General features: G+C 27.8%; 2 protein-coding genes, 1 long non-coding RNA gene and 4 pseudogenes across 4 annotated transcripts in view; all 7 read left to right on the top strand.

The window, feature by feature from the left end:
• LOC149033295 (uncharacterized) overlaps positions 1 to 2714 on the top strand; it is a 101806-nt gene extending 99092 nt beyond the window's left edge. The window contains exon 4 of one of the 2 annotated variants that reach the window (XR_016175748.1): positions 1932 to 2714. This is a non-coding gene — a long non-coding RNA (uncharacterized LOC149033295). The remainder of the gene's footprint in view (positions 1 to 1931) is intronic. The other variant, XR_016175749.1, reaches the window with a different exon arrangement.
• Positions 2715 to 4335: 1621 nt separating this feature from the next.
• On the top strand, positions 4336 to 6100 carry LOC107066835 (cytochrome P450 9e2 pseudogene; annotated as a pseudogene).
• Positions 6101 to 6243: 143 nt separating this feature from the next.
• On the top strand, positions 6244 to 9571 carry LOC149033294 (cytochrome P450 9e2 pseudogene; annotated as a pseudogene).
• LOC107066777 (cytochrome P450 9e2) lies at positions 9570 to 11307 on the top strand. The gene is given in 2 exon segments (XM_089169986.1): positions 9570 to 10243; positions 10245 to 11307. Coding segments are annotated over 2 exon segments (1632 nt in total). The 3' UTR covers positions 11203 to 11307.
• Positions 11308 to 11445: 138 nt separating this feature from the next.
• Positions 11446 to 13490, top strand: LOC107066836 (cytochrome P450 9e2). Its single transcript, XM_015321820.2, is given in 2 exon segments — positions 11446 to 12056; positions 12059 to 13490. Coding segments are annotated over 2 exon segments (1620 nt in total). The 5' UTR covers positions 11446 to 11701; the 3' UTR covers positions 13324 to 13490.
• A 193-nt stretch (positions 13491 to 13683) lies between these two features.
• Positions 13684 to 15673, top strand: LOC149033293 (cytochrome P450 9e2 pseudogene; annotated as a pseudogene).
• A 1504-nt stretch (positions 15674 to 17177) lies between these two features.
• LOC107066837 (cytochrome P450 9e2 pseudogene) lies at positions 17178 to 19053 on the top strand (annotated as a pseudogene).
• The last annotated feature ends 2470 nt before the right edge of the window (positions 19054 to 21523 follow it).

Below are 21523 nucleotides of genomic sequence, written 5' to 3'. Positions count from 1 at the left end.
GGGGAAAGTATAGTATCATAAGGAATACGGGATAGAGTGAGATAGAGACAACGAAATTGTGTACGGAATAAAACAAGAGAGAGAGAGAGAGATGACATTGCTTGTTGTCTCTTTTTTCTCCACCCCCGTGGGGTGGCCCATGCTCCAACTCAGAAAAACGTTTCTATAAGGGCTCTGTGTAGCAACGGTGGTGGCGGCGGCACAGACATTAGTCGAGTCAAAAAGAAATATCCCTCCGGGAAATGCGGCATAATAACAGCTTAAACGCATCGCGCATTCTTTTTCTTTCTACCTTTTCTTTTTTTTCTCTTTTTATTTTTTTTCTATTTTTTTATTTTTCCGTTTGTGTTTCATCCTCTTCATCTTCTTCATCTTCTTTTTCTTATTATTGTTATTATATTTTTCTTTCTTTCTATTCTTTTTTTTTGCTTTTGGTTTTATCTTCTATTCCTACTTTTGTTTTTTCCAAGTTTGTTTGTTTCTTTCTTTCTTTCTTTCTTTGTACATTAATCTTTTAACCATTTTATTTCCATTTTCGAAGAACATTTGTAAAATAACATTTTTTGTAATATTGTTATTTGTTGTTGTTGTTGTTTTAGTTATTTGTTTAATCGTCCCACATTGTAATACGTTCTTACGATGTTAAATATTATTTTCATGCATTTAGAATCTTCTAAGTTTTCACTAGATTATTTTATTTATTTATTTATTTAAAAAGTATCCCTCGAATCATGTTACACAATGATTATACATACATATATATGTATATATAAAATACGGTACTTACGTATTAACGCTGCCGCAGCAAAATTCCGCTAATGCGCCAATTTACACCTTAAAATTGTTGCGACAAATCATAGAATAAAAAACTTTATTTAAAATCAAAACAGTCATAACAGTTTCTATTTTCTTTCACCTGATGTTATCGCCATAACCCTGACGCAACCCTGACAAAACCCTGACAGTTACTGTGTACAAACAACAAGGTTGTTGTGTGCGAACAACAAGATTGCTCTTTATTGGCGCATTAGCGGAATTGTTGCTGCGATGGCGTTAATAAGTAAGTACCTAAAATACATATACATATTTGTTATATAATAAATAATTATAATATTAATTATAATATTATTAAGTATAATTATAAATTCAAAAGAAAAAAAGAGAAAATTACTAAATTCCTTACTCTCTTTCAAGATATTATTTTTTATATCTTATTTTATATTTAAAATTGTCTAATAACACAACTTGTTTTTTTAACTACAACCTTAAAATATTTTCTATAAACAAAAATTATTTATTTTTCAAATTGCATAAGAACTTTTGACCAAACCTGTAGATAGACAAATACATATATCTATGTATATATATATATATGTTTATCGTCGAAAGGTCGGGCCAAACTCGTGTAATATTAAATGGCGTTCACGGTTCGCCAGTCAAATTGAATTCCAAGGTATTGGCAAATTCTCAATAAGTATCGACAATGAACTTTCTACGCTAGTTTCTCTCTCTCTCTCTCTCTCTCTCTCTCTCTCTTTTCTATTATATCTTATATATCGTTCGTCTTTCCTTCTGCCTGAGAAAACTTTTTACGAAGAAATCGTTCACACATGTACGGACTTTGAAATCCAAAATGGCTTCGGTAGTATCACCACGTCAGCAGGACGTTGAAAAGCACCAGTGTGTATACCACTACCATTATAGAACCATCACCATAGAACCCATAGAAGAAGAAAATTTGAGAAAGGATGAAATGAAACATTTTGTTAAATTCAAAACAAAATAAGTTATTACAAAATATTCTTTATTTTAATAACTTATATTTAAAAACGAATCACCAGCCTTATAAGTGTGATAGAATAAATTAAGAGAGGTGGGGTAAAGTTTTGGAAAGGGGTGAATAGTTGGGTGAATGGGCACATTGTTCGCAGGATACTGGGTTTGCTGAGGTTAAGAACAATTGGTAGGTGGAGTTAAAATTCCCATAAGGACGAAGAATAAGAAGAAGAAGAAGAAGAAGAAGAAGAAGGAGGAGGATGGAATAAGAGGAATAAGAGGAGGAGAAAGAGGAGGTAGATAGGTAGGTAAAGGTAGAGTGGATGAACAAGGAGGAACCCAATAGGAGGAGGGTAATAAGAAGGTGGGTAGATGGTGGTGTAATGAAGAGCGACAGTGACGCTCCCGGCCATTGCTAATTTGCCACTAAGTGCCCGGCTTTGTTTCCGTACGTTGATCCCATCCTTTGCAATATCCTGGATTCTCGAGACGATGTAAGTGTAGTACTGTACACCATTACGTTTAAGAGATAAAGCCAAATAACCTGCGGTATCATACTACTAACTATTTCTAATATATATATATATATATATATATATAGATTAAATATATTAGTTATACATAATATCTAATAGTGGTGTATAAAAATATATATTATTATATAAATATTATATCTTAATATATATAAATTACGTGTCACGTTGTTTGTCCGCAATGGACTCCTAAACTACTGAACTGATTTTAATAAAGAGTCATGATTATCTCTGTTATATATACAATATAATATAATAATAATAATTTATTATAGTTAATTAGTTTTATTATAATAATTAATTAGATTTCTTATAGTTAGAAATTGTTAGATATCTTATTCCTATTTATTTTTATATTTATTCTTATTTTTCATGTTTTGTTTCATTTAACTTTGTATATGATCGAACTCTCGCAGAATACTCGTCATATTATTACATTTCGTAATAACATCATCTCGTTTTATCGTTTCAATTAAATTTTGTAAATTAGAATCATTTGATTTAGATACTTTTAACCAAAATTGATATAAAATAATATAACATATGGATATGTGTATGTATGTATATAATTAAATTTATGTAATTTGAAAAAAACAAATTGTGATATCAAATCTTTCTGTGTTTTATTTTATTTATGAGGTTAAAGATTAATATTATTGATAATAATTTTTTATCTTTTTATTACATAAACATATATATATGTATTTATATATAGACGTAAGTTGAATAAATCAAACAGAAATTCATAAATAATCTTATTATTTATGAATCTACGTATACAATTTAATCTTCGTGAATATTTGGATTTGTTAGATTTTCTTGTTTTTTTTTTCTATTTACTTTTGATTTTCTTTTTATTTCATGTTATATTTTTAACGCGACAGATTTAAAAGGTAAAAAGAAAATAAAAGAAATAAAAAAAAATAAAAAATAGGGATTCCGTTAATATGTATTTTTAATAACTTGGTATATAGAATCCTCTAGCGAAATATTTTTCGAAAGCTATGTGAACGGAAGCAACAGGTATCGTATTTCTATCGATAAACGAGTTTCTCCATTACGATTTACGAGTTTTTACTAAACGAAAAAAAAAAAAAAAAAGAAAAACACAAATAAAAGAAGAGAAAAAAAATAAAGAAGAAAAATAATATCAAACCATAAAGCTAATAAATCATTTGATTTATTTCTTACAAATTGTCAGTGTTTTCACGTTATTCCATTTTTCTCAATACTTAATTTTGTTAGATATTTTCAAGTAAATTTCGTCATATATTTTTTAAACATTATCATATTGAATATTGATGTATATATATAACAGATAAAAATAACTTTTACTATTATCAAATCATGTGCAAATGATCTTTGCACTGTGTTAGATAGAAACACACACCATGACAAGCAGATTATTACACTATTATCTTTGTTATCAAATTTGATAAGATACTTTTTTTCTTTTTTGCAGTTCAATTTTTATTATTCAACTGATTATAAGCAGAAAGATAAGTAAAAAAATTCGTTAAAACAAAATACTTAATTCTCATTTTATTTTTTAATCCAAATAAATGAACCAATTTGTAATATAATTTATCTTTTTATAATATAACATTATTTAATTTTATACAAATTTATAAAAACGTCACGTGATATTTGGCACAATACTTTGTTGAATTAACACGAAAAAAAAAATAAATAAATAAGAATGTTCTTCAAATTCTAATAACTTCAACATTAAAAAGTATAATGTAAATATAACGATAGCAAAAAAAGTAACCAAAGATAATAATAATAATAATATTATAATAATATTTGAATAAAAAAGATTAGTATAAATGATTTAATCGATTAATAAAGACACACATGTCTATAATAAAAAAAAAATAAAAAAATAAATAATTAAAATAGAATAATCGAAAAAGATTGTAACGTTTCATAACAATAGTTGATTCGCAATTCTACATAGCAAAGATTACGTAAGTAACATAACCCGATGTACATATATATATATACATGTATATATTAACGATAGTAAGAGAGTAGAAACGTCAGTCAATTATTAACTCTCAACGGTGAAACATCATCCCTGATCTTAAGATTAAATATTTGATTTTTGTTTTTCAACAAATTCAACGATGGAGGATTGGGCTATGATCATAGCATTCGTGATAGTGTTATTAAGCATTTATTATTACATAACGAAAGATTTGAATTATTTCGAGAAATTAAATTTACCATATGTCAAACCATGGCCAATATTAGGCAACATGGGTCCAACTATTTTCCGTCAAAAAACAATGGTCGATTTGATCGTCGATACATACAACAAATATCCTGAAGCCAAATACATTGGTTTTTACGATTTGGGTACACCTGTATTTATGATACGTGATCCGGAATTAATAAAACAAATTGCTGTTAAAAGTTTTGACAATTTTCCTGATCATCGTGGTTTCGTTGACGAAGTACAAGATCCATTGTTCGGAAAGAATTTATTTTCATTGCGTGGTGACAGATGGAAAGAGGCTAGAACCATACTGACGCCGGCATTTACATTGAGCAAATTAAAAAGTATGTTTAAACTTATGAGCGATTGTGGTGCCGATTTTACAGAATATTTGGCTAAAATGCCTAAGGAAAAGAGAACGATTGAAATGAAGGACGTTTTAACGAGATATACGAACGACGTATTAGCGACATGTGCATTTGGCATTAGTATTAATTCCATGAAAGATCGTGACAATGATTTTTACGTACTCGGTAGAGTAGCAACTAACTTCGATGGTATCAAATCATTGAAATTTTTCTTATTGAGAAGTTTTCCAAGGATAACGAGTTTGTTCAATCTTAAATTGATACCCGAGTACATAGCCAAATTTTTCGAAAAGGTTGTCAAAGATGTGATCGATACTAGAGACAAACATAACATCGTTAGAAACGATATGATACAATTGATGATGGAAGCTAGAAATAAAAAAGCTGAAATGGGACAAGAATTACCATTGATAGAGATAGTTGCACAAGCATTTATTTTCTTCTTTGGTGGTTTCGATACGGTATCAACGGGAATGTGTTTCACGTGTCACGAAATTGGCGTCAATCCTGACATACAAAAAAGATTGCAAAAGGAAATAGACGATGTTATTGAAAAAACTAATGGAAATCCAACATATGATTCTATTAATAACATGCAATACTTGGATGCAGTGATAAACGAATCACTCAGAAGATATCCAATTGCCATTTTTCTTGACAGAGTATCAATCGATGATTACGAATTACCACCTTCATTACCAGACGGTAAACCCATTTTAATAAAAAAAGGTTCTAACATGTGGTTCCCGGTTGCTGCATTCCACTACGATGAGAAATATTTTGACAATCCATACAAATTCGATCCAGAAAGATTTATCGAACGTACCAAAGAGATTAATAATTCTGGTGTTTATTTGCCATTCGGATTGGGACCAAGAATGTGCATTGGCAATAGATTCGCTTTGTTAGAGATGAAAGTTTTATTGTTTCATCTATTGGCTAGATGTAATTTAAAACCTAATTCGAAAACATTAATACCAATGCGATTATCCAAAAGAACGATTAACTTAAACGCTGAAACTGGTTTTTGGATGGATTTGGAAGAAAGAAATGATAAACATCCTGCATTGAAAAATTATCAACCATATAGTACTAATACCGTTAATGATAATAATTCAAATGACAATTGTAAAATTAATTCAACTGCTAATGGTGTTAGTAATGGTTCTTGTACGATTAAAGCTTAAACATGTATTTCTTTTTTTTTTTATGAAAAATAATTAATAACGATATTACTATTCATCTTTTGTTATATATATGTATATATATACGTTTGAAATATTAGATAAATTGAATCTCAATTACGTGTATCATTGATTAGAATTACAGATAAATATATTATTAATGTAAATAATATTCTAATCATATTGATAATCGTGTTGATTTTTTATTATTATTATTATTATTTTTTTAATAATAACATAAACAAACTTTAATAAATTTAATTAACGAAATGAAAATAATATTATCGTTATTATTATTATTATTATTATTATTATTTAAAACCATTCATTCAATTAAATTCTTTAAATTAATTAGATTATTATCGTACGTAATGAATAAATGATTAATTTGATGAAATAAAAACAAACACACACACACACACACACACACACACGTATAACGATGGAAAAATTTTCTTTTTCATCAAAACACTCACTCGTATTATTGTTATCTAAAGTCTGATAAGATTCAACAGAAAAAGTATATTTTAAATTTTACAAAAGAAAGCAAATAACTGATAATAAATATTTTTTGTTACTAATTAAATATAAAAAAAAATATTATAAAGCGTCAAAATATGTATAATGATAAAAGAAATAAATATAAAAAAAAAAAAAAGAAAGAAAGAAAAGAAGAAGAAGAAGAAGAATAGCAGAGATTTATTTTATGCAACGCAATACAATTTAATATAATTAAAAAATTAATATAAAATAATACTAAAATAATAATATAAAATTTAAAAAAAGAAAGAAAAAATATAAAATATATATATATATATATAGAAACGTTTTATATTAACTTTGGATATTTGGAATCTAAAAATATACGATCACGTCAGTAGCATGATAGTCATAGACTGATATACTTAGCAGAGTACGCAAAAGGAACGTCAGTTGGTTATAATCTCTCGGCAGTGAAACTTGTTTGGTTCTATCTCTACTCTCTCTCTCACTCACTAACTCACTAACTCACTCACTCACTCACTCACTCACTCTGTATCTCTCTCTTTGTCTCGTTATTTCTCTAGCACGCATATAGTCGTGCGCGTGTGCACACAACACACACACACAACACACACGTACACAACTAATACACCTACGCACGTACGTGTTATAATATTACATCGGTATATCCTCTATCTCTGTTTAGCCTTTGACTAGTGAAATGGAGTGGTCGTGGGCATGGATAATATCCTTTGTAATAGTAATAATAAGCATATATCTATACACGTATAATGATTATAATTATTTCAAAAAATTAGGTATACCGTATATAAAATCATGGCCAATATTGGGCAGTTTGGCACCAGTATTTTTAATATTAAAACCAATGGCCGAATTACTCGTCAATATGTACAATCAATATCCTGATGCAAAATACATTGGTATTTTCGAAAGTAGTAATCCAGTTCTGTTAATACGTGATCCGGAATTAATAAAAACAATTGCTGTTAAAAGTTTTGACAATTTTCCGGAACATCGATCGTTCGTAGACGAAGTACAGGATCCATTATTCGGAAGAAATTTATTTTCATTACGTGGTGACCGTTGGAAGGAAGCGAGAATGATGTTGAGCCCGACATTTACATTGAGCAAATTAAAAGGCATGTTTAAACTTATGAACGAGTGTGGTGCCGATTTTACCGATTATTTATACAAAATGCCGGAAAATAAGAAAATGATAGAATTGAAAGATGTATTTACGAGATATACAAACGACGTAATAGCAACTTGTGCATTTGGCATATCCATAAATTCAATGAAACATCCGGAAAATGAATTTTATTTAATTGGAAGAGAAGCTACTCATTTTGGTCCACTTAGAACAATAGAATTCATGTTTGCACGTGCTTTTCCATTGTTATCACGTTTATTAAATATCAAATTTGTATCGGATAAGGTTGCTAATTATTTCGAAAATATCGTCAAAGACGTTATCGATACTAGAGATCGAAATAATATCGTTAGATCGGATATGATACAATTGATGATCGAAGCTAGAGATAAGAGGGCAGAGATGGGACAAGAATTACCATTAATTGATATAGTAGCACAGGCATTTGGTTTTTTCTTTGGTGGTTTTGATTCAGTAAGTTCGGCTATGTGTTTCACTTGTCACGAAATTTGCATCAATTCTGATATACAAAAGAAATTGCAAAAGGATATTGATGAGATCATTGAAAAAACTCATGGAAATCCTACATACGATGATATTAACAACATGCATTATCTCGGTGCTGTGATAAATGAATCACTCAGAAGATATCCAATTGCTCTGATGCATGACAGATTATGCATTCAAGATTACGAATTACCACCAACATTACCAAATTGTAAACCATTAATCGTAAAGAAAGGCATGAACGTAATGTTTCCAGTATATGCGATTCATCACGATCCCAAATACTTCGAAGACCCATACAAATTTAATCCCGAAAGATTTATGGAAAATGGCAAAGATATCGCTAATTCTGGAACTTATTTTCCATTTGGAATTGGACCTAGAATGTGCATTGCCAATAGATTCGCCATAATGGAAATCAAAGTATTGATCTTTCATTTATTAGCAAGATGTAATCTGAAACCTTGTTCGAAAACTGTTCATCCGATACAACTTACTAAATCAGGATTAAACATGAACTCGGCAAATGGTTTTTGGGTTTATTTAGAGGAAAGAAAGGATATTCATCCAGCGGTTAAAAATCTTTTACCAAATAGCAACATCGATAATAATAATTATAATAATTCTAATGCCACAATTAAAGCATCCACTAATGGCATTGCCGTTAAATGATTCTACATGATCAAAGCTTCAAATTATAAATATATATTTAATAATTGTTTATGTATTTTACCTTATATATATATATGCAGGGAATGAAATGTTATATATGTATAGATTTTCAATTACCCATTTAACCATCAAATATTACACTATAAAGCTTAATCGTGTATCGAATTACACGCAACTATGAGTAGATACTACTGTAAACGAATTTTATACCATCATTTTAGAAAATATAAGACAAGTGTAATCTTGATTACATTTTCTACAAATATATATATATTATATAGAATATAATATAAAATATGTATTATTATAAATATTGATTTATTTTTAAGTAAAAAACAAAACAAAAAAAAACAGAAACTAAAGGTAATTAAATATTTTAATCTAACACACTAATCTAATTTTTATTACTAATAAAATACCTACAACAGATAATTAAGACATTATGATAAAATGTAAATATTATCTGTTGTAATAAAGTTTCCTTTTTCTTTCATTCGAGCTGATGACGTCATGAAGATAAAATTATCATGCGAGTTAAACTGAAATAGCGGTTGATGAAAGTAAACATCAGTTCGTTTTAACTTCTCGTCGAAGTAACATCTCTACGCACACATCTCCTGTTGAGATATTGAATAAATTATTTTAATATTCAAGATGGATACGTGGACTATAATTTTGACCTTGGTGATAGTGATACTTAGCATATATTATTACGTGAAATATATTTATAATTATTTCGAGAGAATCAATTTACCATATTTAAAACCATTGCCATTTTTGGGTAATATAGGACCAGCCATATTACGACAAAAAACATTAGCCGAAATAGCTATCGATGCTTATAATGTAAAACCTAAGGAAGCAAAATACATTGGTTTTTTTGATATGAGGAAACCAGTGATAATGATACGTGATCCGGAATTGATAAAAACCGTCACCGTGAAAAGTTTCGATCATTTTTCAAATCATTTTGGTTTTGCCAATGAAGGATTAGATATTTTATTTACAAAAAATTTATTTTCATTGAGAGATGACAAATGGAAGGAAACTAGAACGATGTTAAGTCCAACATTTACATTGAGCAAATTAAAGGGTATGTTTAAATTGATGAACGAGTGTGCCATTGATTTTACCGATTATTTATCCAAAATGCCAACGAGTAAAAAAACATTAGAAATGAAGGATGTATTTACGAGATATACAAATGACGTAATAGCAACATGTGCTTTTGGAATAAGTATTAATTCGATGAAAGATCCTAACAATGATTTTTACATTAATGGTAGAAAAGCAACGAATTTCGATGGTTTTAAATCAATCGTATTTTTTTATTCATACTTTTCCATGGATAACAACCAAGTTGAAACTCAAAATCATACCGGATGATTTAGAAAATTATTTTATAAACGTTATCACAGACGTTATCAATACGAGAAAACAACATAATATCGTTAGAAACGATATGATACAAATAATGATTGAAGCTAAAGAGAAAAAAGCTGAAATTGGTGAAGAATTAACTATCATAGATATAGCAGCACAAGCGTTCAGTTTTTTCTTTGGTGGTTTTGACACAGTAAGTTCGGCAATGTGTTTCACATGTCACGAGATTGGTGTCAATCCTGATATACAAAAAAGATTACAAGATGAAATAGACGATGTTATTGAAAAAACTAATGGAAATCCAACATATGATTCTATTAATAACATGCAATACTTAGATGCAGTGATCAATGAATCATTAAGACGATATCCAATTGCAGTTTTTCTCGACAGAATGGTAGTAGATGATTATGAATTACCACCTGCATTACCCGATGGCAAACCTTACTTATTGAAAAAAGATAAATATATTTGGATAACAGTTTACGGATTGCATCACGATCCGAATTATTTCGAGAACCCATTTAAATTCGATCCAGAAAGATTTTTGATAAAAGGAAAAGAGATAATCAATTCTGGTTATTATTTGCCTTTTGGAATGGGACCTAGAATGTGTATTGGTAATAGATTCGCATTATTGGAAATGAAAGTATTAATTTTTCATTTATTGGCACGTTGTAATTTGAAACCATGTACGAAAACACAAATTCCATTGAAATTGTCAAAAAAAGGATTATTCGGTATGACATCTGAAAAGGGTTTTTGGATGACTTTGGAAGAAAGGGATAATGTACATCCATCGTTACAAAATTATGTATTTGATAATGATACTTCTTCTGATGTTAAGCATAATAATATAAATAATGTATCAACTAATAATGTTAGTAATGATCATCATGCATAAATTTAAAATATAATAACGAATAATATTGTAATACTCATCTATTTTATCATTTTTATACAATAATAATTTGTTTTAATATTTATCATAAAATATTGATGAATAATATTACGTTGTCTGATGTTTTCCAATGAACAATTTCTCGTCAAATCAGTCATTAAATTGAATTATTTTTATAACAATCATGTAGAAGAAAAACAACAGAAACCAAAGGTCATTAGTCATTGTAATCTAACACAATACTTTAACATTTTTTACTAATAAAATACCTAAACCTAATAATTAAGACATTATGATAGAACGTAAATATTATCAATAACAAAGGTGTTTTAATTTTTTTCTTCATTCGAGCTGTTTACGTCGGTAGAATTATTTTATTATGCAGATAAAACGGAAATAGCGGTAGAAGAAAGTAAAGATCAATTCGTTTTAACTTCTCGTCGAAGTAACACCTTTGCGAATATCTCCTGTTAAAATTGAACAAATTATTTTGATATTCAATATGAATACGTGGACAATAATTTTGACTTTGGTGATAGTGATACTGAGCCTATATTATTACGTTAAATATATTTCTAATTATTTCGAGAGAATTAATTTACCATATTTAAAACCAGTGCCATTTTTGGGTAGTTTAGGACCAGCCATATTACGTCAGAAAACATTGGCCGAAATAGCTGTCGATGCTTACAACGTAACTCCTAAGGAAGCAAAATATATTGGTTTTTTCATTATGATGAAACCAATGATTATGATACGTGATCCGGAATTGATAAAAACGATCACCGTGAAAAGTTTCGATCATTTTCCAAATCATCGTGGTTTTGCCGATGAAGGATTAGATATTTTATTTAAAAAAATTTATTTGCATTGAAAGATGACAAATGGAAGGAAGCTAGAACGATGTTAAGTCCAACATTTACATTGAGCAAATTAAAGGGTATGTTTAAATTGATGAACGAATGTGCCATTGATTTTACCAATTATTTATCCAAAATGCCAACAAGTGAAAAAACATTAGAAATGAAGAATATATTTACGAGATATACGAATGACGTAATAGCAGCATGTGCATTTGGCATAACCATTAATTCAATGAAAGATCCGGAAAATGATTTTTACGTTAATGGTAAAAAAGCAACGAATTTCGATGGTTTTAAATCAATCGTATTTTTTTTTATTCACAATTTTCCATGGTTAGCAAATAAGTTGAAACTCAAACTTGTACCGATTGATTTAGAAAATTATTTTATAAACGTTATAACAGACATTATCAATACTAGAAAACAACGTAATATCGTTAGAAATGATATGATACAAATAATGATGGAAGCTAAAGAGAAAAAAGCTGAAATTGGTGAAGAATTAACTATCATAGATATAGCATCACAAGCATTCAGTTTTTTCTTTGGTGGTTTTGACTCAATAAGTTCGGCTATGTGTTTCACATGTCACGAGATTGGTGTCAATCCTGATATACAAAAAAGATTACAAGATGAAATAGACGATGTTATTGAAAAAACTAATGGAAATCCAACATATGATTCTATTAATAACATGCAATACTTAGATGCAGTGATCAATGAATCATTAAGACGATATCCGATTGCAGTTTTTCTTGACAGAATGGTAGCAAATGATTATGAATTACCACCTGCATTACCAGATGGTAAACCTTACTTATTTAAAAAAGATAAATTTATTTTGATAGTAGTTTATGGTTTACATCACGATGCAAATTATTTCGAAAACCCATTTAAATTCAATCCAGAAAGATTTTTAAAAAATGGCAAAGAAATAATCAATTCTGGTTATTATTTGCCCTTCGGAATGGGCCCTAGAATATGTATTGGTAATAGATTTTCATTATTAAAAATAAAAGTATTAATTTTTCATTTATTGGCACGATGTAATTTAAAACCGTGCAGTAAAACACAAATTCCAATGAAATTGTCAAAAAAAGGATTATTCAGTATGACATCTGAAAAGGGTTTTTGGATGACTTTGGAAGAAAGGGATAATGTACATTTTACTTTACAAAATTATGTATTTGATAATAGTACTTCTGATTTTAAGAATAATAATACAAATAATGTATCAACTAATAATGTTAGTAATGATTAGAATGCAAAAGTATAATTATGTTAAATTATAATAACGAATAATATTGTGTGACATTAATTTTATCATTTTTATACAATCATACTTTGTTTGAATAACTATTATAAAATATTGATGAATAATATTACGTATCTAATGTTACCCAAATAAACAATTTCTTGTCAAACCAGTTTTTAATTTGAATTATTTTGTAAAACAATCATTTAATAAAACATACATTCTACATTTTATTTTTATTTATATCAAATATTAACGCATAAAAAATCGATACTCTTATAATAATTGTTTGAATTTATGCTGTCAAAAAAAAAAAAAAACTGAACGATTAACTTCATACATTATGATGTAACGTAAATATAATCTATCGCAATGACTTTTTCTTTTTCTATCATTCGAGTTGATTACGTAAGAAGAACTAATTTATCATATGAGTTAAACTGAAATACCGGATTACGAAAGAAAACATCAGTTCGGTTTAAGTTCTCGTCGAAGTAACATCTCCGCGCACACATCTCCTGTTAAAATTGAATAAATTATTTTAATATTCAAGATGGATACGTGGACAATAATTTTAACCTTCGTGATAGTGATACTAAGCATATATTATTACTTGAAATATACTTATAATTATTTCGAGAGATACAATTTACCATATTTAAAACCAATGCCATTTTTGGGTAATTTAGGACCAGCCATATTACGACAAAAATCATTGGCCGAAATAGCTATCGATGCTTATAATGTAAAACCTAAAGAAGCAAAATACATTGGTTTTTTTGATATGCTGAATGCAACGTTAATGATACGAGATCCGGAATTGATAAAAACGATCACCGTGAAAAGTTTCGATCATTTTCCAAATCATCGTGGTTTAGCCGACGGTGGATTAGATATTTTATTTCGAAGAAATTTATTTTCATTGAAAGATGACAAATGGAAGGAAGCTAGAACGATGTTAAGTCCAACATTTACATTGAGCAAAATGAAGGGTATGTTTAAATTGATGAACGAATGTGCCATTGATTTTACCGATTATTTATCCAAAATGCCAACGAGTGAAAAAACATTAGAAATGAAGGACGTATTTACGAGATTTACGAATGACGTAATAGCAACATGCGCATTTGGAATAAGTATTAATTCGATGAAAGATCCTAACAATGATTTTTACATTAATGGTAGAAAAGCAACGAATTTCGATGGTTTTAAATCAATCGTATTCTTTTTTATTCGTAATTTTCCATGGTTAGCAACTAAATTGAAATTCAAAGTCGTACCGGATGATTTAGAAAATTATTTTATAAACGTTATCACAGACGTTATCAATACGAGAAAACAAAATAATATCGTTAGAAACGATATGATACAAATAATGATTGAAGCTAAAGAGAAAAAAGCTGAAATTGGTGAAGAATTAACAATCTTAGATATAGCATCGCAAGCATTCAGTTTTTTCTTTGGTGGTTTTGACACAGTAAGTTCGGCAATGTGTTTCACATGTCACGAGATTGGTGTCAATCCTGATATACAAAAAAGATTACAAGATGAAATAGACGATGTTATTGAAAAAACTAATGGAAATCCAACATATGATTCTATTAATAACATGCAATACTTGGATGCAGTGATCAATGAATCATTAAGAAGATATCCAATTGGAGTTTTTCTCGACAGAATGGTAGCAGATGATTTTGAATTACCACCTGCATTACCAGATGGCAAACCATACTTATTGAAAAAAGATAAATATATTTGGCTAACAAATTACGGATTACATCACGATCCGAATTATTTCGAGAACCCATATAAATTCGATCCAGAAAGATTTTTGATAAAAGGAAAAGAGATAATCAATTCTGGTTATTATTTGCCTTTTGGAATGGGACCTAGAATGTGCATTGCTAATAGATTCGCATTATTGGAATTGAAAGTATTAATTTATCATTTATTGGCACGTTGTAATTTAAAACCATGCACCAAGACACAAATTCCAATGAAATTGTCAAAAAAAGGATTATTCAGTATGGCATCTGAAAATGGTTTTTGGATGACTTTGGAAGAAAGGAATAATGTACATCCATCGTTACAAAATTATGTATTTGATAATGATACTTCTACTGATGTTAAGCATAATAATACAAATAATGTATCATCTAATAATGTTAGTAATAATCATAATGCAAAAATGTAAAATATAATCAGGAATAATATTGTATCACTCAACTATTATATTATTTTTTTCACATATATACTTTGTTTTATATTAACTATTATAAAATATTGAATTATTAGATTATATTTGAATGAAATTAATAATAATACTTGTTATTTAATATAACAGATTTAAATCATATGTATAAGTATTATTTTTATTACAAGAAAAAAATGCATTTTTTAAATAAATGAACTATCATTATTCACAAAAACATCTCTCTCTCTCTTTCTCTCTCTTTTATTTTTTTTTTTTTTTGCTAATAATCATATCGAAATCATTATGTGTTTTATTTTCATAATTACGCATAAATATCTTTTAATCGATAGATAAATAACATACGCTCTATTATTATTATACCCATTAATAAGAAAAAAAATGTTTGTTATATTTAAAAATATATATTTCTTTTTTTAGTTACGTGTTCCAATGATAAAATATGAGAGTAAAGTAAATCTAATCCTCGTGTAATAATAAGTTATAATCGATACTAGATAACATTGATTAAAGATAGAAATTTATCAAACATATGCCTTATAAGTAAAAATCGATCTTCATAGATTTCTTATCTTCGAAACGAATAACGAAAACGCAATTTATTAACGTAATTTCGTTGAACTAATAAATCTAACGTAAATTCATTTTAATTTGTTCTCATTGCATAACAGAAATGATAATTAATTACGTGTTAGTAATCGGTAGAACATTGTTAAAAAGGATAAATGAAGATAAAGAAGAAGAAGAAGAAGAAGAAGAAGAAGAAAAAAAAGCAAAGTTTATTTGCATGTGGAATAAAACAAACGAATAGAACGAATTACAAAAATAGATGTATAAATTAGAATATATTAATAATCAAATGATTTCTTACAAACAACGACATCATTCAGAAATTCAAGCCACACCTTTTACTATCCGTGCCAATGAAAAAACAATTTGTTTTTCCTTATGTATGTTGTTTAACAAAAACATATTTCATTTGTTTTTAATGAAACTCCTTTCTCGTATAATTAATCATTTTCAAATGAAATTATTTGCATCCTACGTATTTACACAAATTTTATATATTATATATAATATATAAATAAATATAATAATAAATAAATATAATAAATAAAATATACATTATATGTAATATAAAAAATTATATATATATATATATATATATATATATATATATATAATTCATTTAATATAATTTTATTATATTATCAATATAATAATATAAAATAGATATATAAATATTTATAATAATAAATATATAATTTTAAATACATATTATAATAATAATTAACTATAATATCTATAAAAAAAAAAGAAATTTTAATATCATTTAAAAAGTTTCTAGAGAAACCGTATAAATTTAGAAAAATAAAAACGTTTCGTTATCTTATGAAAGGTTCAAGGTTGATTTCATTACAGTGATATAGGCACTTGTTACGCAATCAATGCAAAATCTCTTCTAAAATAATAAAAAAAAAAAAGATAGAAATTTGGTGAAATAAATATCATAGTAAATTGAAATACTTGAATGTATAATTTATCTAACTTCGAACAAGATGAATAAAAAAAAAAAAAAAGTAAAACTCTGTATTACGTAAGAAACAGACAATTTGTATTAAATGGTATATAAACTCGTATACTCGTTTGAGTTAACGTCAGTCGTCAGGCAACTCTTGCCAGTGAAACATATCTGAGTCATAGTTTATCCTTGTATCAACCCTACATTGTTCATACTTGAACAAAATGGAGGCCTGGGCCATGATCTTGGCCTTCGTGGCAGTGTTATTAAGCATTTATTATTACGTATTCAAGGATTTAAGTTATTTCAAGAAAATTGGTTTACCATATTTGGAACCATGGCCATTATTGGGAAACATGGGATCAGCATTTATACGTAAGAAAACAATGGCTGATATAGTATTGGATGTTTATAATCACCAGCCCAATGCCAAATATGTCGGTTTTTTCGATTTGGGTAATCCAGTTATTATAATACGTGATCCGGAATTAATAAAAACAATTGCTGTTAAAAGTTTTGACAATTTTCCGGATCATAGATCGTTCGTAGACGAAGTACAGGATCCATTATTTGGAAAGAATTTATTTTCATTACGTGGTAACAGGTGGAAGGAAACTAGAACAATGTTGACACCTGCTTTTACATTGAGCAAATTAAAGGGCATGTTTAAATTGATGAACGAATGCGGTGCCGATTTTACCGAATTTTTATCCAAAATGCCGGAAGATAAAAAAACCATCGAAATGAAAGACGTATTTACTAGATACACCAATGACGTAATAGCTACCTGCGCATTTGGCATTACCATTAATTCTATGAGAGATCGTGACAATAATTTTTACGTACTCGGTAGAAAGGCAACCAATTTTGATGGTATTGCATCGTTGAAATTTTTCTTGATCAGAAGTTTCCCATTATTTACCAATTTGTTCAATATCAAATTAATACCAGAACAAATTGCTGATTTTTTCAAAAATGTTGTCAGCGACGTTATCAAAACTAGAGAAGAAAATAATATCGTAAGAGCCGACGTGATACAATTGATGATGGAAGCTAGAAAAAAGAGAGCAGAAATGGGACAAGAATTATCAATGATGGATATTGTTGCACAAGCATTTATTTTCTTCTTTGGTGGTTTTGACAGTGTATCAACGGCAATGTGTTTCACATGTCACGAGATTGGTGTCAATCCTGATATACAAAAAAGATTGCAAAAGGAAATAGACGAAGTCATTGAAAAAACTAATGGAAATCCAACTTACGAATCTTTAAACAACATGCAATATTTGGATGCAGTTATAAACGAATCCCTCAGGAGATATCCAATCGTAGTATTTCTCGATAGAATGTCAATTGATAGTTACGAACTACCACCAACATTACCTGGTAGCAAACCTTACACATTGAAAAAAAATACTAACGTTTGGTTCCCAGTTTATGGTCTTCATCACGATCCCAAATATTTCGAAGATCCTTTCACATTCAATCCAGAAAGATTCATGGAAAATGGTAAAGAAATTATCAACTCTGGTGTTTATTTGCCATTCGGATTGGGACCTAGAATGTGCATTGGTAATAGATTCGCATTAATGGAAATGAAAGTATTAATTTTCCATTTATTGGCAAGGTGTAATTTAAAACCATGCTCGAAAACATTGAATCCAATGAGATTATCCAAAAAGGGTATAAGCATGACCGCTGAAAATGGTTTTTGGATGACTTTGGAGGAAAGAAATAATATTCATCCAGCACTTAACAATTGTCAAAATAGTAGTAATACTGTTGATAATAAATCTTCTAATGAAATTAGCAATGGTCATGCTGTTAAAGCTTAAAGACGTAATCAAAATTAAAAAATTAAAAATGAGATAACAAAAGTTCCATTGTATTATCATAAATTCGTATAACATTATAATACATTCAATTTCACATACATGGACTAACGATTAGTTGAAAATTTGTAAACATTTATTTGATTCCAATAAAATATACTTCTTACAAATTTTTCAATCAGTTTATTATCATAATCACTGATACATATTTACAAGTATATATATATATATATATAAATGCACACATTGCATATATGTTTGTATACATAATTTTTTCATAAATAACTAATTATAAAAAATGAATCTTTTATTCATTTTCATGTTTATTTATTTTTTTTTTGCTTTTTCTTTTCCTTTCCTTTCATTTCCTTTTTTTTTTTTTTTTTTTGATCTATCGTATAGGAAAAAAAAAACAAAAAACAATAAAAATCTGATAAATTTATTCAACATAAAATGTTCAATTTAAACATAACAATTCAATTCACATCAAATTGATGTTTGATATATACGATGCACGTCTAATGATAAGTGTCACGGTCGTTTCAATAATCTTTATTTGAAAGATGAACAAATTTTATTAACTGTTAAGAAAAAACAAAAGAAGTCATTCCCATGATAAAACAATTTTTATTGAAAATTTTATTCAATTTTATAACATTATACTATTTTTATAAAATATTTAAAAGTAATATTTGAATCCTTTGCACTCGATTTACTCTTTTTCACTTTCGGTCAAATGAGAGACACATTTTACATGTACTTAAAAGTCATTTATAAACAAATAATAAAATTTCATCAATTTATTTATTTTTTATATCAAAAACAATACAATTTAAGAAATATTATACTTTATAATTAATTTTCGTACGATATTTTGTAAAACAATCATCCAAGTTGCATCCTAGGTGTTTTATCAGGACACTTATCACAATAATATGTTACTTCCCACCTACCTCCAAGTGTATTACGATCAGAGCAAACCTTACAGTCCCTTTTTAACCCTTTAAGTATCATCTTTAAGTATATCTTAAAAGAAATATTTTATCACAAATCGTAAATAAACAAATAGAGTAACAAAAGACTTCAAATCAGTTGGGCGCCGTATCAGCGCCGCTCGAGTTGCCATTTAAATCTGCCGGACGCTAATTCCGGAGTTAAAGTTACTTTTCTGAAAATAAACAAATAATAGGTTCATTAATAATATTTATTTAAAAAACATACTAATCTTTAATAACCATATTAAAGAAGAAGGTAAGGTACGCACAAAGGTGCAAACAGGTTTGGTACAAATAAGTTTTTGGGACAGACTGTATATATACCTGAAATAGTTAACGGTACATACGTTTCGTTGAACCTCATTAAGTTTGCTACGTAACGTCAGGTATCAAAACGAATATATTTTATACAAGATTATACTGTTTATACACCATACTTAATCTACGTTCGCATAAATGATAGATACATATACATATACATATATATATATATATATATATATATAGATGTATGTATGTATTATACATTAATACTTATGTATAAATAGACATAGGCAGAGAATTTCATTATTATCATAATTATTATTATAATTATTATAATTATTATGATTATTATTATTATTAATACTAATAAAACGTGACACGGCATATTCGATAATAATGCGCGGTGTTTGCGGCTGTGAGTGATTTTCGCTTTTCGGTATTTTCTGTATTTAGTAAAGAGAGAGAGAGAGAGAAGGGGTTGGGAAAATAGGTATGAGGGTAGATAATACAGGTATGAAGGATTCAAGTGTTGTTCGATAACTATAACGAATAATTACTTTGCTTATAATATGTCGCTACGATTAAAATTTCGTGAGATAGAATAAGAATAAGATAAAAAAAAAAAAAAAACCTAAATTTATATTATAATCGATAAAGATGATGATTCAACACGTTTGATCTTATTTTTCACTGTTAATCTATACGGAAAGATGATTATCAAAAACACGTGTTATCAACGTCTCATTTTGTTTAATTGTATTGAAGTAATTAATTACGATAAAATGATAAACAATAATAAGTCGTATAAAATGCTATTGGTTTCGTCTAATCTTAGACACACACAAAAAATTATATATATATATATATATATATATATATATATATATATAAGAACAAAAAGATAATGTGTATTAATGATAATACTTTGCTCTCGAATGATAATTGTTACAAACAAAGAAAAAAAGTTATAAGTAACGTTTCGCAGAATCGACTTTATCAAAGGAAAAGAAAGAAAAAAAAATAGAAGAAAAAGTGTTATCGCAATTAATTGATTATGTTGACCATGAAGAAGAAATCTGTTTAAAATGTGATGCTCAATAGAACATACATATATATATATATATATACAGTGGACATGAATAACACAACATCTACGCAACATTTTACATCCGTTGACACGTGCATGACAAATCGTATGTTTGATCAATGAAAAAAAAAAAATAACAAAAAATATTTTAGTAGATTTAACTATAACTTTTTGTTTTCTTTTTTTTTGTTTTCATAGTAACACTTTTGATCAATAAACAATTTTTATGAAATATTAATTATTAATTTATATTTAATAAATATATAACTTTATTTGTGTACGACATTAAAAAAA

Source organism: Polistes dominula, unplaced genomic scaffold (genome assembly GCF_049000335.1).
Source record: "Polistes dominula isolate Pdom_NZ unplaced genomic scaffold, Pdom_raw_medaka contig_49, whole genome shotgun sequence".
NCBI lineage: Eukaryota > Metazoa > Arthropoda > Insecta > Hymenoptera > Vespidae > Polistes > Polistes dominula.
This window is presented reverse-complemented; position numbering and strand designations above follow the sequence as displayed.